This window comes from Orbicella franksi, chromosome 14 (genome assembly GCF_964199315.1).
Source record: "Orbicella franksi chromosome 14, jaOrbFran1.1, whole genome shotgun sequence".
NCBI lineage: Eukaryota > Metazoa > Cnidaria > Anthozoa > Scleractinia > Merulinidae > Orbicella > Orbicella franksi.
The window spans coordinates 19743159-19760008 of record NC_138158.1 but is presented as its reverse complement, the minus strand read 5'-3'; the positions used below and the strand labels follow the sequence as shown (position 1 = coordinate 19760008).

Genomic DNA, 16850 nt, shown 5'->3' with positions numbered 1-16850 from the left:
CCACCCCTTAGTGAGTTCTTGCCTAAAGTTTATAGACCTGTATCAACATTTGGGTAGTTTTTTCCTGTTGTTGACTCCGATTCTGTTATCGTTGTGATGTTGATAGAAATGTGAATAAAGTGCTGTTGCATTGTCGTGTGGCAGACAAATGGCATTCAGTGTGTGAGAACCAATTATTTTGTATACATGCACCAGGGTGAAGCAGGGTGTCATTGAGTAAAATAACTTACTTGTTTAAAAACATTGACAAGAAATTCTGCGCTGTTCTCAAAGCATTTTCATAGGATGTGATGATAAGAAGGTTCCTGTCAACCTGAATTGTAAATAATATGAGAATTATTAGAAAAGTTATCATTTAATGTAAATCACTCTAACTTGCAGTCATGTAAAAAGAGCTATCTAATTATGATCTGACCCATAAGAAATTAAAAAGGGGAAAAATACACCTCACTGTGAGAGCATAAAGAATACGTAGATATGATTTTAAAATCATGTCCGCGAAGTCAACTTTAGCACAGCCTATAGCAATAAAAGTAAATTTTCTTAATTGTAAGAAATAAATTTTAATGTAACACATGTTTTGGCTACAACTGTTGTAAAATAGTTATTGTTCTGTTTTCTTCTTTGTCCAGTTCTGCAATTTTACACATTCACATTCACATCCTGTTGATGACATTACCAGTATACCATAAGGAGAGAACCTATACATTGTGATCAGGAAACTAGCAACTGAAGGACTTGCATGGTCACAGGAAAGGTCACTCAAAGGTGCACTGTGCTAATATTTTGTTAACAAAGCTTACATGTGGTTTGCTCTCATCTCCTCCACCTTCAGCATCAGGTACATCTTGCATCTCATCAGTTTTTTCTGGGATTTTAACTGAGCACTGAATGAGTTGAAGCACCAAGGCTGTGACCATCTGTATGGATAAGTCTCCACTCAGTCTGAGGATAACACACAAAAATAATAGTCAATGCATCAGCTAAACACATCTGCCCTTGACTAATCTCAGAAACAATCTTCTGCGATTTTAAAATCCTGGCATACATGTACACGTTGATGTTAATTTTTACTTGTAGTAATGAATATGACACAAGGGAAAATAAAAATAATTTCACCAATATTGAACTGAAAACACCATCCCCAAATGTATATGTTGCAGTTCAATATCACTGACATTGGCACAAATTGGTATTTCCCTTTGTTTCATATGCATTACTGACAAGATACAAGTATATTACCATACACCAGTACAATGGAAAATGTCAAATTGCACCAAGTAAAATTGAACCGCAACATCTACTACTACAAACTACAATATTTGTAACACTTCTGTTCATATTATGGTGTATTAACATGTACCATTCTACATGTGTGAGTTTCTTTTCATGACAGAGCAAAATTATTTCCTTAATTATTATTTAAAAATATATATCAACATTCATTTTCATGGCAAACCTATAACTTCGGAGTGTCCTTTTACTACTAGGAAGTTTTGCTAATGATGCAAAAATGTCCTCCAGGATCAAATCCCTATGCTTGATATATTTTCGGAAAATCTGCCAAGAGAAGAGAAACTCTGAAGCTGACTGCACAAAGTACCAATATTGTATATGAATGTACTTGCTTTATTGTTAAATTGTATTATGGACATATATGTAGAACAAATATGAAACCTTAGAAGAATTAAGACTAGAACTGCTGCCATCATGGTGTTTTGACTCCAAAAAAGAAATCCCATCTTACAGTACGAACATTGTACATGTATGCACAAACTTGTGTTACGAGTTTTAGAAAAGAACCTCCAATGTTCAAACTTCTCTGCAAGTGTCTCTTAATATCGTTAGATTTTCAGACCATCAGTCCTGATGGTCTCTCCCAAGGCTCTGTTCAAGTGTATGCAGACACTAGGTGAACTTCAGAGAAAGAAATTAGTACCATACCGATCTGACTAGCTTGAGGGCACTGTGCTGAAGGTCACTGATGTTCTCTACAAAAAATGGAGATGTCCCAAGATTTGATACCTGGAGAGAAAGAATAAAAATTTGTGTAAGCAAAAAAAAAAATTATGTTAAGTCACATACAGGTACATGTACCCTATTCACTATTCACTAAGTTGCAAGCTATTCTGTGCAACAGCAGAATGCAAATGCCTTCTGTTCAAAGGCTTCTTGTCAAAAAAAAAACTCAGCCAATCTACATACATGTACAGAAATGACTACTTTGAAGAAGATTTGAATACAGTGTATGCTCTGTAGGACTGGTAGTCTGGTTGATGGGAGCTGTGCTCTTTAATATGTGGATATTGTCTTTTGAGAAATAAGTCGTGGACTTTCTCGTTTTCTCTCAAGCATGTGCAGTACAATAGGCCTTATTTATGAGAGCCATCATGTTAGTTCAAATATTATGACTCAAATTAGTTAATATGCAGTCCATTACGGATGCGTTGAAATGGCACAAACTTGGCAAAATGACGAAATGCCACTTAACAATGATGTACACGGTTCACCATACAATTACTGAGAACTAACCCCCTTCAAGTCAGTGATATATAGGCTAGCCTGAGCACTATTTAGGATAACCTGATGACATTTTCCAATTCAGATTTTAAACATGCCCGTTCCTTAGGGTATGAAACTATTGTACCTGCAAAACATCTGTATCAGTAAGGGCTTGAATATCCACAAGATCTCCCAGCAGTGAGACCAGTTCACACACTTTGTTGTAAAACAGTGACATAGACTTGAGTTTTATATGAGCAGACTTGGCTCTTTTGGCTTTTGGCATCATAAGGACACTCTCTAGAAAAATCAACAAAATCAATTGTGATAAACAAGTCTGAAACAGTGTAAAATTTCACACGCATTCTACAATATTATATCGGATTTAGATTGAGTTCTATACAACAAATAGATTCCATGTTTCTGTGTGTCTGTGTAGTAACAGATTACAGATGATGTCAAAATGTGTAAGAACAAAAAAGTGGCACACAAGACAGTAGCCAAGTGTGTCACTGATGTTCTTACCACATTTTGACGTACTCTGTGATCTATTAAACAATTAGATTATGAGCTCGAGATTTCTATCGTGTGATAATTGAGGAGGGCACAGCCCGAGTCAACTATCACGCATAGACATCGAGAGCAAATAATCTAATTGTTTTAGTATAAATCTACTAGTTGTTCAAGACTTTAGCTAAACCCTCTTCAGAGACACTTCAAAAATGCCAAGAAGCGGCCATCATTTTGTTAGCAAGAGCACACTGCTACGCTACTCACTATCTATCACAGAATAGATAGTGAGTAGCGAAGCCAATCAGAGAATGGCATTCATGATAGAACACTAATAGATTTATACTAATACTGAACAGACGGATGATAACATGGAATCAATATATCATCATCCATACATCTGTCCTCCAATAGATTGTAAGTAAACCAATCAAACTGCAAGAATAATTTGACTTATTTTAATTTACACTGTTTGCAAGGAGTGCAGTACATGTACACATTTCAAGGCAATCTCACCCTTGCACTTACTTTCATAAGCTGCTGACATATTTTCCCTTCTATTTGCCCTTACCAATCCCATTTGCTGAACTTATTGACTGCTTCTATCACGTAAATGTACTGGTGCAATTATCAGTTGGTCTGGTCATTTTTAACTTCAGGTTCTCCAAAAAGAATCAGTGTGATGTATTTCAAAAGCTTATCACATTAGGAACTTGTCCTCGTTACAATGCTTGCTTTCTAACTCACTCACAAAGTAGCCTTAACAATATGCTCATTGACAAGTTAACGACACTTCTACACTCAAAGGGCACCCAGACTGGAAAAGTATCTACATGTGTAATCTGAGTCGTAGGCAAAATAGGTCTGCAATGCAGCTCCCTCAAATTATAAATTACATCAAGTTACATCTGAACAATGTAGTTTAACTATACATTGAATTGTATTTTAAAGCAATATCTCACCATTAGGATCTGATTCTCTATAAAGGGGATCATATTCAGGGAAAATGTTGGTTTTCAGCTGATACTTTGCAAGAGAAATAACCCTGTTGATGACCTCTTCAAGGTATAACTGTTTGGACATGGCAGGAGATGTGAGGACGATAAGGACAACCAGAGAAGCCTCTACTGCTCGCACCATCCTATCGAGGCATAAGTCACGCCAAAGCCTCTGTTCTTCGTCATCATCCTGAAGTAAAAAGGAACTTGAAAGCTGAAGGTCACTGTTGGACAGAGGTCATTATTGTGTACAACACATTTTGCTAAGACATTACTGTAGAGAAACGTTAACACTCACCTGGTCTGCATTGCTCTGCAACTGTAAATGTAAACCATCTCTTATGTGCCGTTCCATTACATTCAATAGTCTCATCAAATCCTCAGTGGGTACCTGGAACAATTCAGAGTAAATTCATCAAATTTCTTGTGATTAGGATAGATGCACATGAAGAACATTGATTTATTGATAGCAAATTGAGGTGTATTTTTACCTTATGTAATACTCCTAAAGATTTGAGCTTTGCTGTCTCAGTGTAAAATTCCAAAACTATTGATCTCGAAAGAAGGGTTTCTGGTTTTGGTTCCTGGTCATCTACGGGAGAAAACAAGTCAGTGTGATGAAGAAAAGTTCCTATTCAATTGACAAAGGAAAAAAAAAAAAATCTGAAATGGAAAGTAAAGTACAACCCAAGAAAGTCAGAAGTGTCTTTAGCTACATGTACAGTACCTTCAGTGCATTACTTCAAATATAAGACTTACCCAAATCATGAAAACTTGGTGCATCACACTCATCATCAAATTCAAACAAGTTCTCAAGTAAATCTCCAAGCTTTTTGAAGGTTGGTGATTCCATGATATCTAAAAACAGAACCAAGAAAACATTCAACTGCTTATAATTTATTCCAAAATGTACACTTCACTAGCTCTCACAAGACGAGACACTCGTCTCTTGAGATGAGATTCTCGTCTTGCGAGGTGACACTCTCATCTCTGGAGATGAGACTATCGTTGTGCGAGAAATGGTAACTTACTTTTGAGTACTGTAACTCAGAAATAGCCAATTAAACAATCCTAATACACACGTACCTTCAGGATCGTGAGATTCTTGAACTTTCTGCTTCTTGCTTTTGCTTTTCTTCCTAGGCGGGGCTGAAAAAACAGTTATTTCAAAGTTAAATTTTGAACAAATAACCATCTATAGGCAGCCTTGAGTAGTTGGTAGGTTCAGAACTTAAAGTTCTTACAGCCCTGTGAAAATGTGCAAGCAACTTGCAATTTTGCCACATACAGTGACTTATTTACCACACATCCTGACAGGGTTCTTCCCTGAGTGTTCAGAATAAAGAATCTTGTTAGTGCAGTACTGTCAGTGATCTTTACCAATTAGATAAATCCACCACACAGTCAACTTCCCTTCATTTAGTTTCCTCGTCCTCTTTCACCTTACACTGCACTGAACTCCACAGCCTAGTTAACAGGGCTAAAAAAAATTGAATTCCAGCTTGCCCTTGGGACAAGTATCTCTCAAATTTTGCTTGTCATGGGCAAGTCTTAGCTTACTCCTTTAATGATTTAGTTGGCAAATGACTTGCCTCATCCCTTGCCCATCAGGCAAGTGAGAATGAAAAGGTACTTGTCCAGAAGGAGAATCTACTTGTCCCGGACCAAGCCCTGTAGTCAGTATGATGGTAGCCTGGATATTGGGGGTCATGGTTGGTTTGCAAAAATCACCAGCCATGGAAACCGTATTCTTCCAAGTACATGCATGAGCTGACAAGTGAGAAGGACCCCAGATATCAGGCATGGTGAGAAACCCCTCCTTCTCCAGGGCTGTGCTCTAGAAGCGCCTGTGTGCAACAGGTGACTAACTTTTGCCTCTGGGAGACTGGAAAAACTCTCTGTTTCCATATAAGCTTTAGTGCTGGGCACCCAGGATTTCATGGTTAGGCACCTTTGGGTTCCTTGTAATTTTTCTTAGACCACAGCCTTGTTCTCATACTCGTGCAAGGAAGCTGTTTAAATGGAGTGACAGACTGTAAAGGGAAACCGCCATGCCTACTTAACATAGTCAGTAACATACAGTACCTTCCTCCCAGTCATGAATACTACTGTTTCTAGAATTTTCGTCACTTGACCTCCGATGCTTCTTGGTCTTTTGCAAATCACTTTCACTCCCTGGCAAAACTTCTCGAACTTGATGTGTCTCCACCTCCTTGGAGCCTCGACGCTGCTTCACTTTGGTTATAACTAACTTTGGAACATATAGCTGAATCCCCTTGAGAGCAGGAGATAACTTTACCATTGGTGATATGCATTGAGGGTGGTCCCTTCCTTGATCACTATTCGGTGATATCATACCCTCTGTTCTATTGGGTAACACATGCGAATGATTTTGTTTTGCGAGATTCAAGTCCATCGCTGACATGGGTGCTAAATCCTGTGCATCAGCTGTAGCATCAACACTGGTGTCATTTTTCTCTTCCACAGACTTTCTATTTGATCTTGAAGCTCTCTGCTGTGAGCTTTTCTCACTTGGTGTTACATTAAAGACATTGTCATGTTCTACAATCTCTGAATGGTGTAGTTGTGTTGAGCTGTGCTGTACTGGCTCATTCTCAATGTCAGCCTCTGATTTGCCCCTAGATGATTTACGCCTTTTCTTTGATTTTGACTCTGAACTAGTTCTAGTTCTGCCCATATGGCCTTCCTGTTGCTGTGCTGAAGTTTTGTCATGTGGATGAGAATTTCTTTGCTTTTGATTTAATGCAGCAAGCTGCTGCGATGCTTGTCCCAGAACTGAGGCATTAAAATTAAAGCCATTCTGTGATGCAAGTGCCTCAAGAGCATTAAGACTATCATAAGCACCTTGATCATAAACATTTGATGTTCTGTCCTGTGGCTGGGAAACATGTTGATAAAATTGAGTTTCATTCACGTTTCTTTTGACTGTTGTAGATAAATCAATAGTTCTTTGTCCTTTGCTTTGACGAGGAGCTGTCAATGCACCTGTATACAAAAAAGGCAGCAAATACAATTATGTACTGTATGCTACTGTATGCACAACTCAATGAGCCCTGGCCGGGGACATTGCATTGTGTTCTTGGGAAAGACACTTTACTCTGATAGTGCCTCTCTCCACCAAGGTGTATAAATGGGTACTGGCGAACTTAATGCTGGGGGTAACCCTGTGATGGACTAACATCCCATCCAGGGGGGAGTAGTAATACTCCTTGTTGCTTCATGCTTCAGAAAATGGGATAAGCTCCAGCCTGATGGGTCACTTGGCTCTTATGCAGACTTTACCTCATTACTGTATGCTACTGTGTGGGGGTAACCCTGTGATGGACTAGCATCCTATCCAAAGGGGGGGGGGGGGGGTAGAAATACTCCCTGTCACTTTATGCTACAGAAACCAGAGATAACTGCTGACCTAATAGGACACTTGGCAAATATGCAGACTTTAACTAATAATAAATAAATAATTACTTTATTTAAGTGTCAAATGTATTTAGCACTATTAAATGTGCTACAGTAATTGGGGACAATGTAAATAAATAAACAAATATTCCAAATATAGCATAAACTATTAAGAATCCCAACTGGTTGAAGGCTGACCAGTTGGCTATTTACACAACACAGTCGAGGAGTTGAACTCGGGGCTACCGAGAACAAATCCAAATAGCAGTACGGTGGAGGATTAACAGATTTATGAAATTTACAGTAATAGTATTTCAAGTTCAAAACTCTTCCAGCATCTTAGCCTTAAGTTATTTCATAACAAAGAATGACTAACCTTGATTAACATCAAGAACATCCTGATTTGTTTTAATTTGTGGTTCACTATTGGACAAGCCTTGTCTCATATGCCTTGTCTTGACTGGTGAAAAAGTTTGTGTTGGACTCAATACTATGTGAGGTTGCATAAGATGTATATTTGGTGATCCTCCGTTGACAAGTACAGAATTTTCAGCTAAGCAAGGAAAAAATTATATATACAAATCATCATATACTTGTATGTAGACCAAAATATTGATGATATCACAGAACTGCAGTTCTCAGAATGGAAAAGTGTGCTTGACAAATGTCCTTACAAATGCTATAGTTGAAATTTTCTATCATTTGGTGGTAAAAGAGCTGCGGATCTACAATCAGAAGTCTAGTACTATATAAGAACAACATTCCCAATTTATATGAAGTACCGGTACCCTCTTTTTGATTTTCAATATTGCAAGGAGACATTACATGAACTTGTTGGTCGCAATTAGATTATCAGGTCAAGATTTCTATTACACATAGAAATCGAGGGTGAATGACCTAATTGTTTAAGAATAAATCTACTAGTTGTTTAAACCTTATCTAAATCCTTTTACAGACACTTCGAAACTGCAAATAAGTGGCTGCCATTTTGTTAACAACCACACACTGCTAGGCTACTCACTATATCTAAAAAAATATATAGTGAGTAGTGTAACCAATGAGAGAACAGCATTTGTGATAGAGTGCTAGTAAATTTATACTATAATTACGCTGTATATATCCATGTACTCATAAGATCCATATAGAACTTAACAAATAGAAGCACACCTCTTAGTTGTCCAGTGCTGCTATGAGAACCTTGTGCTGTTCCATGGTATGGAGAGTAAGGTGCAGCATGGTTTTGAACTGCAAACTGGTGTGGGCTGGAGGCCATCTGATGTGGACTAGCACCCTGATCTGGAGGGCTGTGCTGAGGAGTGGCACGTTGATAAGGAGAATGTGCCTGCAAAGCTCCTGGAGAGCCTGCATAAAGCGGTGACCTTACCTTTGTTGGACTAACCCTTTGATGAGGGGACATATGATTGAATCCAACGGGAGAAAACCCTACAACGATATGTAATGAAAACAAATTTAGAGGTTTGAAGTAAAAGGCAGGAATGTAGCTAAGGGTCGCCTGCCTGCTTAACAATGACTGAAAGAGAGCTTAAAACTGGCTGGAATTTTACAAGAAAACAAAGACTTGGGGTAGCTTTGAAGACTGCCCTTTAGTGTTTTTCACCTACATCTCTGAAAAGGGCTACATGTTTCAGGGTCCGAAATTAACTTTTTTAGGCAGGCGCCAACTGAAATTTTTTTTTCAGTCGCCATATGGAAAAATTTAGTCGCCAAAAAGTGTCAATAAAATTTTCCTTCGCAGCGAAACACAAACCAAAATTATTGGTCGCCAGATGGAAAATTCTGCTCGCCAATTTTTCTTTTAAGAATCGGAACGGGAAGAACACGTTTGGCGCCGCAATGATCGCGATTTTCCTGCAAATGATAAGATTAAATACAAACACGCTGATTATTTATACATCTACCACTGAAAACCCATGACGAACGAATCGAATGCCAGTCATATACGCAGTTTCATGCGACAGCCAAATGTTTCAAGTCAATTTTATACCTTCTCTTGTCTCTACCTTTTGGAGAAGAAACATACCCGACTGAAAACTGCTGTTTGGTTCTTTGCTCTATGTGCAAAACAATCTTTCCTTTCACGTTCTGTCAAGACGATCGACGGATCGCCATGTTGGATATCGAAATCTTCCACTAATTTCTTCGCAGATGTTCTGTCTCCACTTTGTAATAAATTATGCAAAGAGTTCAGGACATCTTTGGACACCACATCGCCTGAATAAATATTCATGACGAAAGAACGCACGTGGCCTTCTGTGCCCGCAATATGTATGTTATGGGAAACCACTGGAAAAACATGGCGGTGAAGCTTCGCACTGATCATAGCTGTGAAACGTTGTGGTAGAGTTGTAATAATAGGAAAATCGGTTTTATACTTTAAAAGCAGCGACCAATTGTGACCAACTGGCGGGCGGCTTTGAATTTTATTTTAATCGATTTGGCTGAAAATCTAAGTTTGTGTAATTATCGTTGCTTGAAATAGTTAATCGCACGCTGGCGACCAGCTGTGAAATTCTGGTCGCCAGTGCAAAATTTTTAGTCACATTGGCAACCAGGAAAGCGCAATTTCGGACCCTGTGTTTGGGATGACTGTTACAACAATAGAGTTGTTAGTTCAAAATACTCCATCAAAAAACATCACCTTTTGCAATTCAGTTTTATATAAAGATTAGGTCAGACATTGTGTTTTACAAGTTTTTAACTTTCATTCATTTGTCATTGTGTCATTTTATTTCTCACTTACCTTGTGCATCTTGATAACTTTCAGCTACAGTTTTAACTGGCTGGGGACTAAACACATTTGGTGTCTGTGAAATAATAGCTTGCAGAAGCAGTGGACCCCCTTGACAGGAAATGTCATCATCTTGATTAGCCCCATCTTTCAAGATCCTGATCAAAAACACAATACACTATAAACAAAGTCATTTTCCTTTCGGCTTTACCCTAATTTTCCTTTTACACTAATTAATTCTCCTTCTTTGTTTTCTTTTCAATTCCCTGCTGTCTATCTACATTGTAGAACTTACATTGTAGAACTTACATTGTAGAACTTACATTGTACAGGGAGCTAGCAAGAAAACCAACTGGTAAATTTAGCTTTCTAGCTCGCACTTTACTTTCACTACAGATTGAATCAACGTATGTGCCATCTTAAGATTGTAAAATTAGTTAATTAATTATTTATATGGACATGAGTGGTTTACTGGAAAATAAACCACCCTTAAAGTTCACAAGAACTACATTGGGAACCTGAGTGGTGTATTTTGCCTATCTTCTCATAGTGAAGATATTGATGATGAAAGTCAGGACTCAAAAAACTTGAATTCCAGGATCCCCTTCAGACGAGCAGGTCTCAAATTTTACTTGCCCTGGGCAAGCCTTAGTTTACTTTTTTATAATTTAGTTGGCAGATAACTTGCCTGGGCCCTTGCCCATTGGGCAAGTAAGAATGAAAATTTTCTTGCCAGGCAGGAAAATCCAGTTGTCCCGGACGACTGGACTGCACTTTTTACAAGCCCTGGATGTTGTTTCCCACTGTTTAACAGTTGTTTGTGCAAACAGTCAGTCGGTTTGCATAATAAAAAGAAAATTATACTCTGGCTTGAAGAAATAAATTCTTATTTTCCAGTGTTTAAAACGATATTTTACTCACTCGCTGCACTCATCAGTAAAACATTTTTTTACCACTCAAAAATAAAATTCATATCTTTGTGCTACTGTGTAATATCCTCTTTTTGTTAGATAGACACAAGTTTTTTACTAGAAAATACACCACTTGCAAAATTCATACAAAACCACATCTGGGACTTCGGTGGCATATTTTCTATATCCTCACTAATAAAGATATTGATTACTTCACTGATATCATGTTTGACCCTTTGACTGTACTTAAATTTGTTGGTGTATGATCTAAACATCTTTGGAACTCCCTCGAAAGTCTTTGGCAATCTCTGGAAATCTTCAGTAATCTTTGGAAATTTTCGGAAATTGTTTGGAAACATTCATGTGCCCATAGGACAATTTTTGGAGAATCTTTGGAAATCTTTGGAAAGTGGTCCGAAATCTTCGGAAAATCGTCAAAAATTCATTATTAGTATGTCTATATAATAAACAAAATACATGGTTGTTTGTAGATATAGAATATCTCTTCTCATGTTCAACTTTACATCTCACTCGTTTGTTGCGCTCACTTGTGAGATATCGAGATGAACGCTCAAAGATATATTCCATATCTATGCACGCCCATGTATTATCCTTTATATATTAACACCTCAATAAAGAATTATTAATTATTATTATTATTAAATTATGACTAATGTAAACTTCCCAGAAGTTCTGTGATTCTCTTAAAAATTACATACATCTACGCATCGCAATAAGAATAAAATAGAACACAGGCTTACAGTACAAATGTCCAAAACAAAATATTGAGGAAGTACTGTTTAAGAGTTCTTGCAATCTTACATTTTTCTTGCCATTATTCATGTTTTTAACAGTTTACAAAAGTCTGAAAGCTTAAATGTTTTGGTAGCTACATCTAAACCACGTTTTGTTATTTGCCGAAAATAAAACTGTACTGCAATGATATTAAAATACAAGAGGCTTTGTTCAAACTAAGCTAAAAGGTTAAATATCCTTTCCTAAGTACAATCGTGCTCTAACATGTCCATGTAAACACGAAAAATACGAACTCACTGTTTCAAAATAGAAGTTACGTTGAAATCAATTTGATTGTGATTAACGAAAAGACCAATACTAACTACGTTATTTCGACGTTTTAACGACCCATTTGCAAACGAACAATGAACTTTTATCGAGCTTTTTACTTACAATTGGTCTGTCGTCGACTTTGCAATGCAAAGTGCCTGAGAAAGCTGCTGCACTAGTACACGATCAGGCCGATGAAGAATTTCCCTGGCTTCCTCAGCAATGTTTGGGCTGTGCAGCAAGTTATCTGTCCTTTTGGAAGATGAAGGCCCGGGAAAAGGCAATTCTGGTAGTACTACAATGAAAGAGTGATACGTAAGCTAAAGCCTCAAATGTTTGAATGAATCCTGCCTACAAAGCTATAATGAGCTTAAAATTGAACGGAAGTTGCAATTACACCAAGCTCAAATCAGAGATCGATTTTGCAATCAGTTCGTAAATTCTGTACTCGACAGTCTTTAGGACTTTATTCGCTCCGCCAAATGGAAAAGACTGAAATTAAAGGCTTTCGCAAAGTGAAATACTATGTCAAAATTTTACTTACGATCGGTTAGACTGGTGATGCCAGCAAGTGTTGCAATGGGCACACTTGTATCCATCCTCCCGAGACAAAACCGTCAACACGGAACCGAAACGATGGCACACAAGGCGAAGAAATAACCACAGAACCTTTCGGAAGATTTTCAACCCATTATAGAAAGAGACTTGTTGAAAAGTTGTAAAAATTCTCACCGCCGGCCATATTCATTTTAACAACAATGGCGGGAATAATCAACAGTGCCATTCGAACGCGCGCCAAACCACCGCGGCCGCTCAGCATCCGGGATATTCTCTGAGCTGAGAGACTGGGACCAGCGTAGTCGTGTACGCTACACAATGTGTGTCGGACCCCGCCTATTCGAACTTCCCCGTTATTTCGAGCTCAAAACAATTTCCCTTCGATTTGCCCTTCAGTCATTTAATATCGGCTATTTCGAACTTTTTTCCGTTTCCTCTGAGAGTTTGAAATTAGCCTGCGTAACAAGCGTTCCCGTACAAACATTCTGACTACGCGTAAATTGGAGCGAGAGCAAAAATTCGACGAAGCAGGGGGGTGTACGCGCGGCCAGAATGCGGAAAAGCTCTTCTTACGGGAACGCTTGCTGGGCAGGCTAGGAACATGATCATATATTTAAAGGGAACAATCCTGGGGAAAAGGGATATTTTGGAGATTAGTTGGAGGGACAGAAATAGAACAAGAGGAAAAAGTGAAAATTTTGAGGGATCAATGAAACATGTTCCCCTCCCCCCTCCCCCTCCATAGGCCCTCAAACAGCGGGGTCTAAATGTACTAGTGTTTCTTTCGTATTTTTTTTTCCTGGGGGAAGGGGAGGCTAACGCATCTACGTTTACTTGATCATGATGGAAAGCACAAATGAGAAAATAAGACCGTCGAAGAGAAAGTAGGTTTATATCCGCCTTAGGGCTTTGTGATTATACGTTTTGGAATCGAACATCAGCCCATAAGGAGGATAGAATCTGGTTGAGTCAAATGATAGTAAATAAAGGAATGAAATGAGAAAACAAGGAACAGCTTACCTAGCTTTACTTCAGAAACCGCGCAGGGAAAGGGGCTGAGCGGGCTTTAGCCCTCTCCCCCACCCGGTCGTCACTTTTTAACAGTAAAAAATAAATAAGAAAAGAAAAACATTGTATAATATAACAACTTATTATGAATATTATGCAGGTCGTCTTCATTAGATGATTATATACCTTGACGAGACACTGACGAGAAACTCCTTGGTGAGATATGCGTGGGCGTTTTCACGACTGAAAACGCTGTAAGGTGGACAGGGCCTGAGACTTGAGAACAAACATACCCCACGAAAAAACGAACTATGACAGGCTGAAATGTTGTACAGCGTTGATTGAATCTCTCTGAAGGAAAACCGTTGGCCCCCTGGTTTATTACAAGGTTATTAGCAGGGCATTGTTACAGTGGCGTAAATTTCATTGAACAAAGTCGGATGTGATATTGAATTCAAAGGCCTGATTATTAATTTTTAAAGTCCTGTCCAAAGGGGAAATATTTGGCAATCAAACATTGTTTGGTGACCAAAGATTTTCCCGTTTGGACACCCTTTTTGATCGTGTTTGATAAACATTTGATCAAACATAGTTCATTCAAACATGTTTGATACCGGCTGTTTGGCCAGTCAGTACAACATCAACAAGTTTGCATTGGTCGCCAAGCAATGTCAGTTTGATCGTCCCAAAACATATTTTGATTACACAGGGCTTTACACTTGCACATTATTAAAGAAAAAATGCCTCTAAATTGCTGGAAGTTTGTAATCGTGCAACACCAAAACGAAACAGTCATTAACACCGTTTCCATTAATCCAGACATAAACATTGTTTGAAAAGTGTTTACCACTTTCGGTCTTGAAACTAGTTTTTATCATATTTACTGAACTCGGCTATGAATCCATGGTGATATTTTTCCCATGACATTCGTTTACTTCGCTCTAGAAGAGCTTTCATAACCGTCTATAGGAGACGGAGAGTTACAGGTAAACAATTCACTATTCTTAATTCTTTTTTTACTCTCATCCCACTCAACTAGATTGTATGCTTTCTGTGATCAGCCCATGAAACAAAATAGAGGGTTAGTTAAGTGTAATTTCAAGAACATCGACTATTGCCACCAAATTTCCTTCCAGGATTTGTCAAGATCTAGTGAACCTATGCTCCATTAACAAGACTTTTCTCAGTTTTAAGCTTCCAGTTTCACATTGTCTTGTTCCATAATAATGAATACATTTTATTTAATGGACTAAGCGGGCAAACGGCGCTCAATTTTCCACGGACACCAAAGTTGTAACGAATTTGGCTCAGGTTATAACCGAAGAAACTTGAATGAAGGGAAAGCCGGATTTAACGAAAGACTCAATTGTACAAAGTCATATTTTTATATATAGACTTAGCTCTTATTAACCGAGCAGGAGGTCTGTATGGGAGAATCTTGACCGAGATCGTGAGTACAGACCGAACGCAGTGAGGTCTGTACACACGACCGAGGTCAAGATTCTCCCATACAGACCGACTAAGCTCGGTTAATAAAGTGTTTATTATATGGCAAGCAAGAGAAATTTAATTCGTTTAGTATAACTGGTTTGTACTAGCCGACATTTTGCTTGCGAACGGCGATGAGCTGAACTTAATTCTGCCGAAGTCTGCTCGTCCTCTTTACTTTTCTTTTCTTTTCTTATCAGACTTTTTGGCATTGCCATAAATAAATATTGTTCGAAGAAAATAGTCAACATTTTTGCATTAAAGTTTGCAACTTTTTCCACAGCAAAACATTACCGGTCTAGATGCCGGTCTGGGTGCCGCTCTAGACGGGAAAATCTAGACCGTTTTCAACATCGATTTCAGCCAATCAAATTCTTGAATTCGGTAGTTCCCAGTCCTTGTGAGACACAGCCATGTAATAATTTGTAATATTAACCGTATAATTGCCCGCGATTCATAGAGTAACGTCGCGTGAATAATGTTTCCTTCCTGAAGTGAGTTATTTCTTACTCTTCTCGTCAACAAACAAAAAGGCAGCGTTTTTAATTACATATACATTTTTCAATAATGTTCCCTCACAAACTTGTACGTAACTGCCATGATACACTTTCTTGTACCGCTACTTCCATCAAATTTGGTTAACGAAATCCTTTGTCAAGCATCGTAAATTTACTATTCATAAATTGTTCAGAATTCAACTTTTTACAAAATTATTCGCCATGAGATTCTCATAAAGAACACTGTAATTTCTGATGCGTTTTGCCTACCCGTCAATAAGATGGCTTCCATAAACCGTGATAAGGTCGATACACACCCATCTGCGATACGAACGTATAATTTTTATCTCTGCAGACTACGAGACCAAACCGATTTTCTTATCTTTTTCGAGGTTTGACATAAATTCAACTATGTACTGTCTTCGAGTCCTACCGGCTGACCCAAGAAGTCTGGTCGGGATGTTGCGACACTGTTAAGTTTCGACAATACGTTTTTGTAAATTTCCAAACTGTCGTGGTATATTCATTCTTCTTGCTTAATCTAAGGTTGTGGTTATTGCTTTGAGTGGTCAATAATCAATTTTTACCCCTTTTTCGAAAGAACAGCAACTTGAAATATCAAAAAAAAAGTTTTCACTTAAGAGTTTAATAATAATTAGTATGGTGAATTGAGTAGTATCTCTAGTATGGCGAAGTGAGTTGGCAGCATGTGAGCAACATTGCGATAAAACTTTGAATTTACTAGAGAAATTCGGTGCTTGCTTAGAATGGTCTACTATGTTACTTTAAATTACTAAGTGGTTTTAAATAGTCACGTTTTGTCGTGATAGCAACTTGACAGTAGCTTTGAAACATCCACTGACGTCCTTGGCAAACGTTGCCGTTTTCTGTCCGTCATGTTCAACATTTGCCTTGCACTTGGGTTTAAGACTAAAAAATTGTTGGTGAAAACATGTATGATGAGTAAGAATACGTAATTTTGGCTCCACGAATTCTTTTCATTATTTTGTTAAGTAGCCTACCCTAGTCTGTTTGTTAACCCTCGATAACTAGAGGCTTTATTTACTTACTTACTGTCGCTGTTTGCATTTGTCAAAACTATCGATTTCATATCAGTTTATTGTTACAAAATTTGTAGGGCATTTTC

At 38.1% G+C, this 16850-nt stretch overlaps 1 protein-coding gene across 2 annotated transcripts in view; it reads right to left on the bottom strand.

Moving 5' to 3' along the window:
- The window catches only part of LOC145467597 (nipped-B-like protein A), a 41665-nt gene extending 27348 nt beyond the window's left edge, over nucleotides 1-14317 (bottom strand). For both annotated transcript variants that reach the window (XM_081451172.1, XM_081451173.1), the window contains exons 1-16: nucleotides 12697-14317; nucleotides 12276-12447; nucleotides 10189-10334; nucleotides 8595-8870; nucleotides 7804-7980; nucleotides 6096-7016; nucleotides 5097-5159; nucleotides 4770-4868; nucleotides 4502-4602; nucleotides 4309-4401; nucleotides 3975-4200; nucleotides 2648-2802; nucleotides 1945-2025; nucleotides 1460-1560; nucleotides 804-945; nucleotides 231-313 (exon numbers count right to left, since the gene is read on the bottom strand). In XM_081451172.1, the coding sequence (XP_081307298.1) occupies nucleotides 231-313; nucleotides 804-945; nucleotides 1460-1560; nucleotides 1945-2025; nucleotides 2648-2802; nucleotides 3975-4200; nucleotides 4309-4401; nucleotides 4502-4602; nucleotides 4770-4868; nucleotides 5097-5159; nucleotides 6096-7016; nucleotides 7804-7980; nucleotides 8595-8870; nucleotides 10189-10334; nucleotides 12276-12447; nucleotides 12697-12751 (2891 nt within the window). In that variant the 5' untranslated portion in view covers nucleotides 12752-14317. The remainder of the gene's footprint in view (nucleotides 1-230; nucleotides 314-803; nucleotides 946-1459; nucleotides 1561-1944; nucleotides 2026-2647; nucleotides 2803-3974; nucleotides 4201-4308; nucleotides 4402-4501; nucleotides 4603-4769; nucleotides 4869-5096; nucleotides 5160-6095; nucleotides 7017-7803; nucleotides 7981-8594; nucleotides 8871-10188; nucleotides 10335-12275; nucleotides 12448-12696) is intronic.
- Between the last annotated feature and the right edge of the window lie 2533 nt (nucleotides 14318-16850).